Below are 18,848 nucleotides of genomic sequence, written 5' to 3' on the forward strand. Positions count from 1 at the left end.
AAAAAAAATTTAAAAAAAGATTTATTTTTTATTCAATAGATAAAAACAAACTGATCCATCACATGAAGATAAATAATGTTTCAGAATAATATAATGATAGAATTATTACAGATGATGCTTTTGAATGATTTGGGGGATTTCGATAAGTTCAATTTTCATACATTTGTTTCGGTACGATAGATTTTTATTTTTGGTGGTGGTGAACGTTTTGACGGTGGTATTGCTAGATTTGATTGCGTTGGTTTCTGTTTCAATTGGGCTATACCAGGAATGACCATAGAACTTGATTCTTGATGCAACTGTGTTAATATAACAATTATTTTAACAAATAAAAAAGAGAAAGAAAACAAATCATTCATCAAACCTTTTTCACTTCCGGTGATTTTGACCTTGTCGGTGATTTAGTCCTATTGATCGATTGATGCTGTTTTGAAGATTGTGTTTCTGGTGTTTCCGATAACACGGAAGCGCTACGAGAGAAAGTTTTCGATAATGTTTTAGATATTTTATATCGAAGACTTTTTTCCTTCTTTTCACGTTGTTTAGCCAACTCGATTGGACTTCTTTCAAATCCTTGCAATGCAAGTTTCTGTTTTAACGCTTCATCATCAGATGATTTGGATGATTTTCTAATTTTAAATCTTTCTTTTAAAGTTTTCTTTGGTTCAGCTGATGATAAAACACTTGTATCAGAATCACTACCACCAGCGAATGATGAATCTTTAGAGAATCCTGGTCGCAAACGAAGCATTGTATTAGATGGAGCGAAAAATCCAGATCCAGAAGAATCGGATTCATAGCCACCACCATATGCATAGCGACCACGAAGATTACTAATGGATGAATTCGGTGTACTGTTTAATGAGTGATCTGAATCCCAGATACGTTCTTGTGAAGCTCCACGAAGTTGTTGATCCAATGATAATGACTTTTTGACCAATTTAAGTCTAGGTGGTGCACGTTTTATTTGACCTGGTGGCGGTAGATTAGTTGTCGATGTTAATGATGAACTAGAACCGCCAGTATAACGGCCATTCAAATTGGATGAGACGCTAATTTGTGATGCTTCTCGAGCCTCCTGCATCATCTCATTATATCGAGAATTTAAACGTTCCTTAAGTTGATTGATAGCTGCGACAATTTCTTCTTGTTGTTGGTTTTTTGTTGTGGTTTGTTGGGTAGATGAACGGAAAGTTTTTGCTGATGAACTGGTCGTTGTCGGCGATTTCTGTATCGAATCAACTATTTTACGTAATTCGATCATTTCAGTATCAATGAAATTCATTTTAGCTTTTTCAAACATTCCCCGTTCTCGTTTATAGCGCTCATTTTGAGATTTTAGCCTTGCGTGCACTTCTTTTAATGCTAACAAATCAAATTGAAGTTCGGCAATTTTTTGCTGAGTCTCAACATGTTCTTTATCCATATTTGTCTTCAATTCTAACAACTGTCGACGTGCTTGTTCACGTTCTTTTTCATGAAGACTTTCACTACCCACCAATTTATCACGTAATTCTTGAATGAATTTTTGCGTATCCTGCAATAACCGCAAGTTTTCTTGTCGTTCTTTTTCCCATGCTAATTCCATTTTTGTACGAGCATAATTTCTAGTTGAACCTCGTGTCTCCAATAAAATCCTTTCTTCTAATTGATTAATCTTTGTTTTATATTCGGCCAACTGTATTTGCCATGTGCTTTTTTCCGTGCCATGTTGAATTTTTAGATTACGATTTTCTAATAATGCTCCTTCTAAATCTGTTCGAACAATACGTAACTGTGAATGTAGATCTTCAATTTCATTTCGAAAAGTGCCTTTAAATGTTCCCTGATCTTTGTTTGATTTTTCCAAAGATTCTCGATACCTATCACGTTCTTGCGCTAAATGTACCATTTGTTGTTGTAAATGTTCAACTTCTTCGCCTAATAATCTCATACGACTCTCATATTCCGCATGTAATGCAGCCAATTCACCTTTATGTGATGTCTCTGAATGTTCTAATCGTATACGATAGTCTTGTAACTCTTTATCGACTTGTGCTCGACCAGTAATATTCATAAATCTGGTGTTTCGTTCCACTCGTTCAAGTTCAGTAATTCTCGTTTGTAATGCATCAATTTTAATACGATTACGCTCACGTTCTTCATTATGAACTCGTTCCTCTTTACGATATGAATTCAGAAGATTTTCTTTTTCCGACAACAACACTTTTAGTCGTTTATGTTCTTCTTCAATTAAATTAGCTTTATTGAGTTTTGATTCTAGATCGGCAATACGCTCCTGTAAAGTCAATTTTTCTTTATACCATTCTTTTCGTTGGCTAATAAAAGGATGGAATTTTATTTTCCATTTTGAAAAAAATGAAAAACCTAAGTGGTTAATAACATTAATTATTTACCATTTTTCTTACCTCATCGATGTTTCTTTCAATGATTTTATTTCATTCAGTTTTTCTTCATAGCTCTTTTTTAATGATCCAACAGCTTCGACAAGCGTTTCTTTTTCAGCCACAGCTCTTGATTTTAAATCCACATAATCTTTTTCCAACATATCATATTTATTTGTCAAATCATCATAATCTTGTTTGATTTTATTCAATTCTTTTTCACTTGAATTGATACGATTTGTATATTCATATTCAACGTCATCAAGTTTGGCCTGATGTCGTCGGATTTCACGCTCCAATTGAACAATTCTTTCCTGTGATCGTAATAATTCCTCTTCACGGCCACGACCAACATTTTCAACCTCTTTTTCCAATCGTTCTCGTTTTCTTTGTTCATTTTTCAATTGATTCTCCAATCCTTGAATCTTTTCCATCGATTCATTCTGTTCTTTTCTCACCTGCACATTATTGGATTTAAGTTTTTCATTCAATTCTTTCAAATCTTTTTCGGCTTTTTCCAATTTTGTTGCCAATTCTGTAGAACGATTCTTATAATTGGTCGATTCTTCTCGCAGTGATTGTAATTCATGATGTACTTCTTTTCGTACATTTTTAGACGTTATTTCTACTTTTTGATTAAATTCTTCACGAATTTTGTTCTCTTTTTCTTTAAATTCATTTTGTTGTCTTTCAAGTTGTTTCTGTAATTCATTAATGGTCATACGAGATTCGTCCAATTTTCGTTTCATTTCATTGTATTCTTTCTGTAAGGTAATAGATCGATTATCGCCACTATCGATAGTGGCAGCTTTATATTTGGTATTTGAATCGACCTGTCAACAAGAATAAAAACAGCGATTATTTAAGTTTGGCCAAATATACACAATGTAATTGTATACAATGACCAAAATTAAAAGTTTGGTTTTGGGTTACACATTTCACAATGTAACAAGGAAACGAAAAATAAACTTTTTGATAAAAACTCACATTATTTATAAGCTGGCTGTTCAAATTCTGTACACGTTCCAATTCTTTTTTCATTTCATCAAGTTTGTTATTTAATTCTTTTTCAAATTTTTCACTTGTTTTTAATTTCTTTGTCAATTCATTGATCTTTTCATCGGATTGTTTGAGTTGTTGTTGTAGTTTGCCATTATCATTATTCAATTGTTTGTTATTTTGAATAAATTCGGATAATTTATTATTCAAATCATCGGCATTCGTTTTGTATCGTTGTACGTCAGCCTTTAAATCGTTGATTTTTTGCAAATAATCTTTACACTCTTTTTGAAGTTTATCATCATTCTTTTTGGTTGGCGTTTGAACCAATTTGTCGAGTTTTTCCTGTAGGCTTTTCGAACGATGTTGTTCCTCTTCTAATCGTTTTTTCAGATCATCCGCTTTATTTGTTTCATGTTGGTCCGAATTTTCAATACCGTACTTGTTATTTATATTATTTGCACCAATATTATTTGATTTTTGTTGCTGTCCCAATTCTTGTATCGATCGTTTCAATTCTGATACCTCTTCGGCCAAATTCTCAATGACAGCATCTTTACCACGTATGTTTGTCTGTAAATGTTCTGTTTCTTCTTCCATTTCTTTTATTATTTCTTTCAATTCCAAACGTGTAGCTGTTTCTCGAATCACTCGATTTACTCTTCGTCTGAAAAAAAATAAAATAAAGAGAAAAAATTTAGAATAAGTTGAGGTCGTTTTGCCTGATAAAATTTCCTATCAAAAACGATAACATCAAAATCAAAAGTTACATTCTATGTTTATAATCTAGTCGCTAAAACAATGTAATCAATACAGTAAATGATAACAATGATGATGAAAGAATGAAATGACCAACCTTGGATTTAAAGAGTCTTTAAGTTTTTTATATTCACGATTGATTTTAGCCATTTCGATATCCATTTGGGCTAATTTGGATTGCTGATTAGCCAGATCATTCTCTTTTTGTCGCAATTGTTTCTTTAGATTGGCAATAAAATCCGTTTCAGTTTCAGTTGTTTCAGTATTCAATTTTGTATTCATTAGATCAGTTTTCAATGAATCACATTTACGTTCCAGTTCACGTATTTTATCTTTCAATTCAATGTTTTCGATTTGCAATTGATCGACCGGTCCCGGTGGAGGTTTTTTACTGATACGTAATTGTAATCGTTTATTTTCATTCAATAATTTCTCATTATCATTTTCTAATGCGATCAATTTTTGTCGCAAAATGTTTGCCTCTTGTTCAAATAATTGTAATTGTTTTTTCATATCTAATGATTGTCCTTCAGAATCTAAACTACGGCTACGATTAATCACTTTCGATGCTCGTCGCCGATGTAATTCTACTTCGGTACGAAGACTTTCATTTTCTTTTTCTTTATCCACTAATTTTTTTCGCAATTCACGAGCTTCAGTTTCAAGTATTTTAATCTTATGATCATAAATGACATTGGGTGGTGATCCAGCCGGTATTTCGGGTATCTCTACTTTTGTTATTGGCTGTGATACTAATTTATCCTGTAGATATTTAATTTCTTGTTGAAAATTTTCATTTTCCTGTTCAAGTTCATCAGTTTTTCTTCTTAATACAATCATTTCTTGTTCATATAATTCAAGATGAAGTTTCATTTCTTCTGGATTCAATTCATCACTTTCACTTTCATCTTCATCTAATCAATGAAAAACAAAACATAAATAAACATTAAAAGAAAAAAGTATTATTATTTTGATATACCTTTAGCTTGATTATTTTTCGAAGTCATTTTTCTTATCTGTAACATTAGAATTTCATTTTCCTGTTCCATTGTCGATAATTTTTTTCTCATTGTACGTGTTTCTTCTTCGGAAAATTTGAGCTGTTCTTGAAGATCTTTTTCACGTTCCATCGTATCGTATAGATCACGAACAACTTGTTCATAATCTTTTGTGTTCTGATCAAACGATGGTGATGGCGATAATTTACCAAATGGTTTACGGCTACTATCATTTGTTGTTGACGTTAATTTGTTATTATTAGTATTACTATTTTGTTGTTGTTGTTGTAGTTGTTGCAATTGTTCCATATTGATTAGCCGTTCTTCTTTTAGCTGTTCAATTTCGGCATGTAATTTAAGCGATACTTCCTTAGCAATAGATAATTCATTTTCCAATTCTTTCATTTTACGTTTATCAACATCCATCTGTGTTGTTTCATATAGATCATGTAATTGTTTTTGCATGTCCAATTTTTCATTTTCTAATTGTTCAACAGTTCGTTCAGCTTTTTTCAATTTAAATTGTAAAACACGACAATTTTTAGACATTGCTTCAAGTTCATGTTTTATCACACGAAATTCAGACGATTGATCTTCACGAAAATTGTCATGTAATTCTTGAAATTCTACCTCCAATTCTTTAACATCTTTTTTAATATCTTCATTTTCTTGTGTAAGCTGTGCGATTAATTTTTCCGATTGTATAAGTTTGCTTCGTAGTTCATTCACAGTATCGTTGCTGGTTCGTTTTATTTTATCTTCCAATGTTTTCTTTTCATTTTTCAATGTTTTAATTTCATTTTGCATATCTGTTACACTTTGTTTTAGTTTGGCCATTTCATCGAAATTTTGTCGGATTGAAGTTCCTCGACCACTTTCGGTTGCAGACATTTTTCCAAAAGTTTTACACTAAGTTTTTTTTTGTTCATAAAGAATTATTAAATAAATGGAAAAATTAGTAATTAGAATAAATGAAGAAGAAATGAAACTAGTTTATTGTTATACTGTACCATATTTTCAAATTCTTTATTTTTGCTTTCAAGTAGATCAATTTTTTCCTTTGACTTGGTTAGTTGTTGACTTAATTCTTGAATACGGCTTTGATAATCTTGTTCATTTTTTTGGAAATTTTCCGACGACGTTGATGTTTTGGGTGATTTTTGAACACAAACGGTAAAGGCAACATCGATCGGATCATTATCATCGATTTCTTGATTTTTATTTTCATTGCCACCACCATCATCATCATCAACATTTTTTGTATCAGAAAATTTTACACATTTCGGTTTCAATGTAAATGAAACCGATTGTGAATGATCGGATGATGAATCCAATTTTAATGATGAACTACGTTGTGGTCGTTTAAATCGTTGATTTTCTTTTTTATTTATAAAAATAGAAAAAATAAACAAATTGTAAAATTGATCGTATTGCTTTAAAAAAAATGTCACATGTACCTGAAGATAATGGCTGTAAGTTAGTTGAATCATTTGACGGTTGTTGTTGTTGTTGTTGACGATGTTCACTGATATCTTTATAACATTTTCGACATCTTGTCGGATTAATTGAATGTGCAATAAATCCTGTACAGCCACTTTTAGTCGAAATGTTACTACTGCTGTTACTATAGCTCATTTTGTTGCATTCTTTTTCATTAATACAGCGAATACAGGGGCCTTGTCAACAATAATTACAAAGATGACAACAATGTGATGATGATGATGATGATGTTGATTATTATTATGAAGATTTTCGCTGTATATTCGTTGATTATTATTGCTTTGTAACATCTATGTTTCATCTTTGAATGAATTTGAAATTCCTATTCATACACCCACCCACCATCAATATAAGTGATAAACAAGTGGATAATGTAAGAAGAATTTCTTAATATGAAAAAAAAGAAAATTGTTTACACAATGACAAAAGAATTTCATTTATCGAATTTAATTCATTCATTCATTCATTCATACATTCCAATTGTCTAATATTGTGCATTAATATTGTGAATGAAAAATATACAAACAAACAACATATAATTCTGTTGAATTCTTGTAGCTAGAAAGAAAGATTCAAAACAAAAATTCTGGAATCAATTTGTCGATACACTCATGAATTGAAAAAAAACACTGCAACATGTGCGTGTGTTTATGTGATGATAATTAAAATCGACAAAAACAACAACAACAAGAAATGATCGCGGAATCTTTTAATCAGATAGACGTCGATTGAAAGGCTAGAAACAAATTTGTTTTGTTTTGTTCGTATTTTTTTTTCGTTATGAAAAGAATTCGAATTGAATGAATTCATTCCATTCAATACAATACAATCGAGCGCCTACGCGTCACAAGAATATTCTGAATGAGAATTTTTTTTTCTTTTCTTTTCTTAAAGAGATTAAGGAAATAATTGTGATGAATATAATGGCAATGCCAACAATGATGCTGATGATAATAATAACAAGTGTAGTGTTATCAGAAATAAAAATTGATATCGACTACATTATTTTTTGTTCTCTCTATTATCATCATCATCATCATCATCATAATTATAGTATTCGGTACATTTCGAATGATTTTGTTCATTAATTTCAGTATTTTATTTATTTTATTCGGTTTTTTTTTATGGTAATGGTGGTGGTATTGATCAATGTTATTATCATCATAATCATATGAATGTTTTCAATGTTTTTTTCTTTCTTGAAGAATCGCTATGAAGAATCAATGGTTGTTTGTTTTCTTGGCATCCTTTTCGTTTAAGAATATATACATGAACAAATTCCATTGAAAATCCATATGTGTGTGTGAATGAAAATTGGCATAGTTCGACTAACCTAATTTTTGTTTTTTGTTTTTCGAATGAATGAATGAATGAATGAATGCCGGATGTATGTTCGAATGAAATTTTCATCATTAAAAAAAGGCTATATAGAATATTTAAGTTCTTATATTGTTGCGTCAAACATCATCAGCAACAATTTTGGAAAAACAAATCAACGATTTTTATAATTTGTTATCGCAAATTCCTATAAGAATAAAATTCATCGCCATCTATATATGAATCATATAAACGCATTTTTTTCGCAAGAATTTAAAAACAATGATTTTAAAGTATATAGTAAATTTTTATTTCATAGTTTATTATAAATATAATAATAATATTAATATAATTATAATAATAGTAATTCTTATTAATTTTGGTTTATAAATAATAATAATAATTTCATTTCATTTGTGGTTTCCAATTTTTTTTTGTGGTTTGAGAATTTTCAATTTAATGATTGATGAATTTATTTTTTTATTTTATTTTTCGGGTAATTGATGTTGATAGCGGTCAATTTTCGATAATGTTTTCTTTCTCTTTTGTTGTCTATGGCCGAATGTTTCTTTCGTTGAGTTTGATTTGATTTTTTTCAGTTTTGTTTTCTTTTGTCATTCATTCTGTTTCAACTATTTCTTGATTCTTTTCAATGTTTCAGTTTTTTTTTCTTCTCTTGTTTGTATTGATTGATGCTTTAAAACACATATAATTGATCGCCATCATAGTATTTTGGTTTTTTCAAGTTTTTTTTTGCTGTTGTTGTTTTTATTTTATTTCCTATTCGATTCGATGAGTATATTGAATCGAAATCAAATTGATGAATTATTACTATCGAATAGTATGTGTGTGTGTATGTTTTGAGATGGGGTGGGATGGGGGTTAAAATGAAAAGGAATTAAATGTGAAGCTAGTTCTGTATATTAAATATATAATGAATGAGAGTGGAGAAGAATTTCAAAGAAGATCGAAGAAGAAAAAAATTCGATGATTTTTTTGGTGGTTGATTTTCTTGAGAATTTATTTCTTCAGTTTTTGGTTGTTTTCATTGATGATGATGATGATTAAAAGAATGAGAAAAACAATGAAATTTGAAATGAAATGATGAAGATGAGAGAGAGAAATGAAAAAAAAGTAAAATTATAAATTAGAAAATAGATGGATGTTGTCAAAAAAATTTTTTTTTTATAATTGATTGAATGAAACTCGTAATTTGGAGGGAAAAAATAGATGTGAGGAAAAAAAAGTAGATTTTGGAAAGAAAATGATTAACAAATTAACAATCATTCATTCAATTTAAAATGATTTTTTCGGTTTTTTGTTTTGTTGAGTAAATGCTGTGTAGTCACATTAGAATATTATGTCATCATGAAATACAATAAAAGAATAGTGAATGAACAAAAAAAATGTAAGTTTGTGATAAATCTTTGGTTGTTTGAGTCAGGTATGTAATTTTTGTTTTGTTTTGTTTTGTTTCTCAACCAACCCATTATTACAAATGAATGAATGAATGATGGGCCTATGTTTGTTTGTGTGTATCTTATGATGATGATGATGATGATAATGAATACTGAGAATAATGTGGATGATCATAATCATAATAGATACATATTTAGATGAGATAGGTGTGTTTTTGCTTGTATTTTTTGTTTTTTGTTTTTGTGAAATTCCGTGTTTTGTTTTATGCAATAAATACAAATATAATCAAGATAATTAACAATATAATTGTAATATTTAAATATTTATTATTAATTAATTATAATTAAATTTTTGTTGTTGTTATTGTTGTTGAGAGCATTATATGTATTTCGATTGAAAAAATTTTCATTTTTTTCCTTGTTCTCACATTCATTGTTATCATCATCATCATCATCAGTAACAGAATTGTTCGGACTAATTTTATTATATAAGTGAGTGTCCAATCCAGAACAACAACAACAACAAAACAAAAAAATGAGAAGAAAATTTGTCATTTTTTTTTTGGTCTGTCATGGCACCATTGAAAAAAATTAGGTTGTATTCGAGTCTGAATGTATACTCCAGATACAACCGACACTGGACAGTCTGTAAATTTATGAATGTGTGTGTGTGTGGGTGTATTTTGGGCCTATTTTTTCCGTTATTTGATGTTGAATAAAATGTAAAGAAAATATATTGGTTCATAATAATAATAATAATATGTGCCTATTGTGTGTTATTGTTGTTGATAGTAGTTGATGATGATGGGCGTATTTGTGCGTCTATGTTCCATTGAGTTGAGTGTGTGGTTCATTTTTCATCCATTTTTGTTGCAACGATGGTTAACCACCAATACACATATGGACAATGATGATGATGATGATGATGATGATGATGATCAAATAAATGCTATAAAGTAGAAAATAAAAGATGATGATGAAAAAAATAATAATTTTTCAAAAAATCAAATGGATCATCCTTATGGATAGTAGTAGTAGTCATATATTTGAAATGATTTATTGATTGAAAAATATTGTTGTTGTTGAAAAAGTTTTTCATTTTTTTGATTTAACGAAGCTGTAATTTTTTTTTATATTTAAACTTTTCGTTTTTTTTTTTTTTTGACTAGATGAATTCTTTAGATGGTGGGATAAATTTGAAGAAATCAAAAAAAAACTCAACAACAAAATAACAACGAAATGAACAAAACAATAAAATGAATGAATGATGATAGTGATGATGGCGAATGTAGATGTGACCATCTTCAGATTCCTAAGAAAGGAATAGAGTGGAGAACCAAAGAAAGAAAATGAAACTTGTTTGAGCACATTTTTCAATAACAACAACAACAATTCCAATCCGTATAAAGGACCAGACAAAATCATTGAAGTGAATGAAAATGAATGAATGTGAAATTTGAAAAAAATTGATTTAAAATAATAATAAAGAATCGGAAATGGCAAATAATACAAAATATGAAATTTTTTTGGTTCTGGATTTTCTTAGAATCTTGAATGGTCGACAGAATAATGATGACAATATTTTTTATCTCTTTCTCTTGTTGTTTTTTTGTTTTCTTTATCTTCATTATCATGATTTTGTTTTTTTGAGGTTTAATTTTTTGTTTATCGGTTGATGCATATGTATGTGAAGATTAAATTATATGATGTTAATATGGACAAGGGAAAGAAAATTGTTTCAAAAACGATGAATGAATTGAATGAATCGGTAGTAGGTGTAGATTTTTTTTTGAAATAATATCGATACTATCGATATGTGGGGAAAAAAATGGAATAAATTACAGAGAATAAAAAGACAATGAAAATGATGATGTTGTGAATGATGAATTTCGAATGAATAAGAATTCAATGATTTTGGCTTGTTGTTTTGTTTGTATGTTGAAGAAAACAAAAAATGAATTGTAATGAATCAATTATGTAACATATCAACATTATTTTTTGTATGTTTGTCAACGAATTAATAATAATAAATATTCAATAACAATGAAACAAATATTTTACTTTTTTAAAAATTATAATGATGATAAATTGAATTTTGTTGTTGTGACAATTTTTTGTTGTCATTTCTCATTGAAATAAAAAATATTAAAATTCTTTTTTTTTTTTTTGTTTTGTTTATTTTATCATTGAATTTAATATTGCTTGTGTTGACGATGATGATGATGATGATTACAACAACCAAGAACATTAAAAAAAGAATAAAATTTTCGGGGGCGGTTGAAAGTTGTAAAGGTGTGTTTGTGTGTGTGTGTTGATGTCGATGGTGAAAGTGCACAATGTATATTCCAAATTTATGATGTGTGTTATGTGTGTTCGGTATGAAAATATTTTTAGGCACTGTTCATCAATTTGTCATTCAGTTTCATCTATTCATTAATCTGTTTATTTGTTACCGAAAAGAATGGATTATTATTATTTTTTTTCACATTTATGAATTTTTTATGTTTTATGTTTCATCATTCAAAACAAACAAATTCTCGAGAGAGATATAGGCGGCATCAGTCATGTTTTGGTTTTGTTTTTATTTTGTTCTCACTCGATACGATTCATATCGAACGATTCCGGCGATATTAATACTATTTCAACAATTTGTGTTCTAACAATGTGAATATAGTGAAATGAGGAATTCGAATTTCTGTTTTTTTTTCTCCCCTCCTTCTTCTTTATTCTTTTCAAATAACCATAGAATAAATTGGACATTTTTGTTTGTTTGTTTGCTTGTGAATTCATAACATGATGATGTTGATGATGATGATGAAGAGAAAAAAAAATGTTGTTTGTATTGATGATAGCTGTTAATCATGATTATTATTATTCTGATAATGATGATGATGATGATAGTGATAAACATGTTTGGCGATTGTATATGTTCGATGATAATGATAATGATAATGATGATGATCGAAATTGTATTTCCAATTCTGAAATAATATTGTTATGTGAATGAATGAGTGAGTGTATTGCTCATTGTTATCAAAGATGGTAATGAAAGAAAATTCTTTAAGGAAAATAAGAATGATAAAAGATAATAGATAATAATAATAAGTAATTTTCAATAATAAAGTGATCCAAAAATAAAAAAATTGTTTTGTTTTGTTTGTGTGTATGTGTTTTTTTTATGAAGAGAAAAAAAATGATTGACGCTTATGCAATGATTCATTCAAAATTATAACGGTCAATCATAATCGATGGTAATTATGTTAATAATTCAAGTTTATAATCTTTTAATGAAAACTATCCAATTCTCGTATCATTTAGATAGGCATTCGATGATGATGGTGTAATAACACCGGTTAAAAATCCATTGGTTGTATGTTGACCATTTAAATAGAATGCAGCTGCAGCTGCCGCTGCTGCTGCTGAATTTGTTGGCGTTATTGTTGATGATGATCCACCACCGGCTGTTGATGATTGCGGCGGTGGTGGTGGTGGTCCAGATATTCCGGCTAATGCATTTGCTGCTGCTGCAGCAACCATTGCTTGTTGTGCTGCTGCATGATGATGATGATGGTGGTGATGATTTCCGCCAGTTGTGCTATTATAATGTTGCTGTTGATGATGATGATGATGATGACCGGAAGTTGTCGATGGTGGTGGTGGTGCAGCAAATGCTGGCGCTAAAAATGTAGTTAATATTGTACCAGAATCGGGTGGATAACCCGATGGTTGAAATGGACCATTTGGTCCTGCTGTAGCTGCTGATGCTGTTGTAGGACCAGCTAAACCATAATCCGAATAGAAAGCGCTTGGTGGTGTTAATAATAAACCGGCTGGTGTTGCTGATGGTAAAAATGTTGCAGCCGGTGGTGTAGTTGCAGTTGTTAATGCTGATGATCCTGGATGATGATACATTATATGTGGTTGAGCGGGAAATCTATATAATTGATAAAAGGAGAAACAAAACGAAACAAAATTAATGAAGATTCAAAAATCAACCTGAAAAAAAAACAAAAGATAACAACAACAACAAAAATGGCTTAGAGAAAAACAATTAAAGAAAGAAAGAAAAAAAATTTCGGGCGTTTCTTCCATTTTCATCGATGGCAACATTATCAACGAAACAAGATGAAAGAAGAAGAAAACAATTAATCCAGTAATTATCCATCATCATCATTATCAACATTAATTATCATAATGTATGTATACATTTATAGATAAATTTCAATAATAAAAAGAGAAAACAAAACAAAATTTTGGTCCAACATTTTCTTTTTCTTTTGCTGTCTATAGAAAAACAAAAATTAAAGAATCAAAGGTTTTCGATGGCATTGTTTGTTGTTGTTCGGGCTATCGTGTGTGATTTATTAATGACAAAATACAAAAAAAATGTTATTTTCTGATATTATTATTATACGCTTTCAGTCTGAAATTGAATAGATGTAATTCTGAAACAACGAAAACAACAACAACAAAAAAAATGCTGAATCAAAACACGGCTATGTATATCATATACTAGCCAGCAGCATAATGTATATGATTGAACAACAACAAAAACAAAACAAAACAAAAAAAATTGAACCAAAAATAATGATTATAATCAACATAATTATTATTATGATTATAACCAATTGATTGCAAAAAAAGAGAGAGAGAGAATTCTTTCTTCATATACCATTTTGAATCACTGATTTGAAGAATGGAAAATCATTTTTTTTCCTTTCAATCACTCTTTTTCCAACAATACGCAACCATTTTTTTACGGATAATAAATGTTTATATGAATGAATTTATGATCAAATATTATAATGGATTGAGGTTACAAGATTGAAGAATTCAAGATATTATAAATCAATCTCAATGGTCAAGTTGATAATACTGAAATAAAATAAACCTTTTTCATTTCAGCAAATGTCATTCTTTAATGTATCCGATGATGATAAAATAAGGATTGACAAAAAAAAATGATTGCAACAGCAACAACAACTGAAAAAAAAATTCTAGCCGGTAGTAGAAAAGGAAACATGAAAAAAAAAAAATTCAAAGTATGATGATGTTTTGATCATCAATAAACTAAAATAAAATGGAAAACTATTTTTGTATGTCAATTCATTTTCCATTTTCATAGTTCCAACAAAAAAAAGAAGACAATATCATCAATGTATACGTCTTTATTCGATCTACAAAAACTAACGATTTCACTCTCTTCCAATAATAATAAAAAAAAATCAAGGAAAAACAAAACAAAAAAAAATTTTTGTCTCAGCAAAAAAAAAGACGGAGATGTCGAAACCAATGTCTTTTGTGTGTTTCGTTGTCGACAACGACAAAAAAAGCTTTTTGTCAAATTAACCGATACTGACATACATAAACATTACATAAACACACAGACATAAACATTGTGATAGATAGAAAAATGGACAAAACTTGACTGAAAAAAAAGTTTGTTGTTGTTTTTGTTGTATACAATCAAGTTGCTTTACACATTTCTTTCCTCTACATGTAAAACAAAAAAAACAAAAAAATAAAAAACAAGGAAAAAACTCAACTAAAGAATAAATTCTCTCGAGTATCACTCATAATAAGAACATCGTACAAAACAACACAAACAAATTTGATCGAATAATTCATTCGAATTTGTAGAAAACTTTTTCATTCCTTTTACATTCCCAAAAAAGAACAACAAGATACTGCAATGATGATGATAAAAGGAAATACAACAACAACAACAACAATGAAAAATCAAACCTTTAGAAATTTGTACTGAAATCCAAAAATAGCAGCAAAAAAAATCAGAATTCCTCAATTTTTCTCATTCCAAAATGATAATGATAATGAAAAAGGATGAACATAGCAACATCTGTCTGGAAATCAACAACAACAACTTGAGAATTCAATAATTAAGATGTTGTACGATATAACCGGTGTGAAAGGATGTTTGTGAAACAACAACAACAACAAAAAAACATAAAGCGATTCGGAAGCGATGTTAGAAATATGAATTTTCGAAACAAGAAAAAAAAAGATGAACCGAATCAAAAGATTCATGATGATGATAATAATAATGATAATTTCGCATCGATCATTGAATGTCTCGAGTTAATGATGGGCAACGGGTTAATAGTCGACATTGCCATCATAATAATAGTGTGGTAATGATTTTTAATCATTTTTTCTCTTCTTCATACAAAGCAGAATATTCTTCAATCAAATGATCATTATGATTAAACGATTTTTTGTTTTGTTTTCGTAACAACAGCTCTATGATCTATGATGATGAACGAATCGATCCAAATGATGCAAGAAAAAATGGTCGAGTAAAATATTTACAGAAAAAAAATGAGATGGCAAACAAAAATTTCTATCGAATAAAATTGAATTGATCACAATATATTATCGAAAAAATAATTGGAATACTGTTTTTTTTAAAATGAATAAACAAAATTATTGTTTACAATAGCCATTCTAAATGATGGTCATCATTTTTTTTATCCAAGTTGTAATGATGATGATAATAATTCTAGTTACCAACATACACACACATTATTACGGTGGATCATTTTGATTTTTTTCCTATAATTTTATTTCTGTTCATCTCGTTAGAAATTGATTCGCTTCGAAAAAGCTCATCTGTTATTTCATTAATTTTGTTGTTGTTGTTGTTGATGTTTTCATTCGCATCGAATTCAGAATTCAGAATCTATCATCAAAAAATAATAAAAAATAAGAATATTATTCTCAAAAGACTCATTCAAAAAAAAACAACAACAACAACAACAAAAAATGTAGAGAAAAATTGCATAAAACACAGGGGATGCAATGGCCAATTTTATTTCCTATTTCTTTTTTGATTCATTCGTTTGCTTTCTGTTGCTGTTGGTTGTTTTTCCACCCACAATTGGATATATGGAGGGCAAAAAATAAAAAATCAGAAAAAAAAAGATTCAAGTCAGCAAAAGTCAAAGTTAATTCAAGAAAAAAAAAGTTTCAATGAAATGAGCAAAGAGAGGGAAAAAAATCTCGTTATATAATAAAATATAACAAGAAAAAAATCATACAAAACATTCACCACTAAGAAGATGATAGAAAATGAATCCAAAATGAAAAGAAAAACAAATTGGTGTTATCATTGTGCATTCAAAATTACGTCAAATGTAAACCAAATGAACAACAACAACGGCTGGTTGAGAAAAGTATAAAAATCACCGTATGATATCGAAAATATAACAATATTAAAATAACTAGAAAAGAAGCTAAAAAGAAAAATAAATCTTATCATCATTGCATAATGCATTTGAATAGAATTAAATGAAATGAACAAAGTTATATATAAAAAAAAATATCTTTCCTCTGTTGGAGAAAAAAAATCGGAAAAAACAGCATTTTTTTCAACAACGAAAAAGCAAAATTTGATTTCAATTAAACCTACGAAAACAAATGGTAAAATTTTTCAAAATTGAATTTTTTTTTCTCTTGTATAAATAATGAAAAGAGAAGAAAAAAAATTCAAATTCTAACTAAAGAATTTTCTTTTAACATTCAAGTTTTCATACAAAACAACATTTTCACTAATTTTTTTCCTCGTATACGACAAATTATTTGCAATTCGATTATGGCAATGATTTTCTCATTCATTTATTCAATCCAATCGTTTTCGATGATGATGATGATGATGATGTTGATGTTAATGTCAAAATCAGGCAAAAAATGAAATGGCTAAAATATTGCCCAAAGCAACAGTAAAAGAAAAAAAAACAATGAAAATTGAACAGCTCAGGAAAAAAGAATAGTAGAAAATTGTGAGTTTGATGAGCGTCAAAAAAGGGAAAAAAAAAGAAATTAATAATTTGTATGAACCATATTTGAAAACAAGTTCATTTTCTTTTGTTTTCATTAGAATGACAAAGAAGAATTATGACAGAAACAAAAAACAAAAAACAAAAATCACAATCATCATTACCATAATGAACATGATTATCATACTGAGGATACAAAATTGGCAAACAACAAAGAATTGTTGTTGATAATGAATGATGATGATGAAAAAAACTCTGTTTGGCTTTATCAATAACAACAAAAAATATTCGTTATTATTATTAACTTATTATTCTAATAGCTAAAATTATAAAAATAATTTGTAATATTTTCCAAAGAATTGTTACTAAATTAAGGTTATAGGTGATATAATAATAATAATAATGAGTAGATAATTGGTAAATTCTTCTTAGTTAATTTAGACATACCCAAATTGTGATCCAGGACCAAATGCTGTACCGCTTGAATTTGGAAATGTTGGATAAGGGCCACCAGTCGATACAGCTGCAATGGCATTTCTGGCTATTGATGAAAATGGAAAACCTACATTTGAAACAAAACAAAAAATGAAAAGAAATTGTTAAAAATTTTCATTGGAAAAAAGTAGGAAATTAAAATGGGTAGTTGATTTGTCGATGTGATGCTAAAGTATGATAATATCTTCATAATCATTTTTGCACACCAAAAACACACACACACACACACTAAAGAAATGTACCATAAGAATATAGATATGATGATAAAAAACAAACACACAAGACAAAATTTACTTTACTAAATGAAATTTACTTTATTAAAAAAAATGAAATTTACACAATTAGAAGGTATAAATTGAATTTAGAATTTTGTATTGTGTTTGAGCAATTACATAAATCAGTGTCTGAGTGTTTGATTCTGTGTAGGTATTGTTGGAAATGCCCGTGGTTGGACTCGTTTTTTTGTTGGTTTTTGGTAAACAAAATATTTGGTAATTTTCGTTTTTGTTTTTTTAGGTAATTGATTTTTTAAAAAAGATAGTTCGGGATAAATTGGTTGTAATCCTGCTCAATTTTGTCTTCTTTGTAAATGTCTCATATAAGGACTCCGTATGTTTGTCCAATGAATTTTGCATAATTCAATTGTTAATTTCATTTCTTGGGAAATTGATTCCCAAAATAATTGCCATCAACTAAATGATTATAAATTTGGTAACAATTATGTTGTTTGACCAATCCAATTAATTTTAGTCTTTTTTCTGGTATCTTGAAAAATGAACTATCGATAAATTGTAATATGTTTCCAGATGAGATCCAACGGAGATTGAGACGAAAATTACAATGATGCAATACCTAAACGATCAGGTTGTTTCATGATTCGAGCTGGTTTTCGTACAGCGATTGGTAGATTATCATCGATAATAGTTGATTCGTCATCAGAAGATTGATATGAAACAGATTCTTGATCAATAATTGTTGAATCATTAATTGTTGAATCATTTGTTGTCGAATCGTCAAAAGGAACATGAACATGGAAAAGGAACACTCAGAATTTGAGCTAGCATGCTCAAATGTGCACGTGGAATATCAATAAATGTGGATACTTCAGAGAGTACGTAATCATCTGAATCTTCAAAATCATCATCGTTGAATTGAGAAAAGCTAGAAACTGGAGACTTCAAACGA

At 29.0% G+C, this 18,848-nt stretch overlaps 2 protein-coding genes across 2 annotated transcripts in view; both read right to left on the reverse strand.

Annotated features, from left to right (window-relative positions):
• Positions 1 to 8: 8 nt before the first annotated feature.
• LOC113792650 (uncharacterized) lies at positions 9 to 7,049 on the reverse strand. Its single transcript, XM_027342566.2, has 8 exons — positions 6,598 to 7,049; positions 6,151 to 6,518; positions 5,122 to 6,049; positions 4,240 to 5,056; positions 3,372 to 4,050; positions 2,409 to 3,217; positions 365 to 2,318; positions 9 to 299 (listed from the first exon to the last, which is right to left on the reverse strand). Exons 1-8 carry the CDS (start codon positions 6,773 to 6,775, stop codon positions 156 to 158), a joined length of 5,877 nt encoding a protein of 1,958 aa, XP_027198367.2. The 5' UTR covers positions 6,776 to 7,049; the 3' UTR covers positions 9 to 155.
• Positions 7,050 to 8,581: 1,532 nt separating this feature from the next.
• LOC113792659 (uncharacterized) overlaps positions 8,582 to 18,848 on the reverse strand; it is a 77,887-nt gene continuing 67,620 nt past the window's right edge. Inside the window, exons 4-5 of the mRNA XM_027342578.2 lie at positions 17,616 to 17,730; positions 8,582 to 13,309 (exon numbers count right to left, since the gene is read on the reverse strand). Of these exons, the coding sequence (XP_027198379.2) occupies positions 12,670 to 13,309; positions 17,616 to 17,730 (755 nt within the window). The 3' untranslated portion in view covers positions 8,582 to 12,669. The remainder of the gene's footprint in view (positions 13,310 to 17,615; positions 17,731 to 18,848) is intronic.

This window comes from Dermatophagoides pteronyssinus, unplaced genomic scaffold, assembly GCF_027571235.1.
Source record: "Dermatophagoides pteronyssinus isolate colony J.1.1.1.1 unplaced genomic scaffold, Derpt_VIB-CSIC_2022.12 sq0007, whole genome shotgun sequence".
In the NCBI taxonomy this organism is placed as follows: domain Eukaryota; kingdom Metazoa; phylum Arthropoda; class Arachnida; order Sarcoptiformes; family Pyroglyphidae; genus Dermatophagoides; species Dermatophagoides pteronyssinus.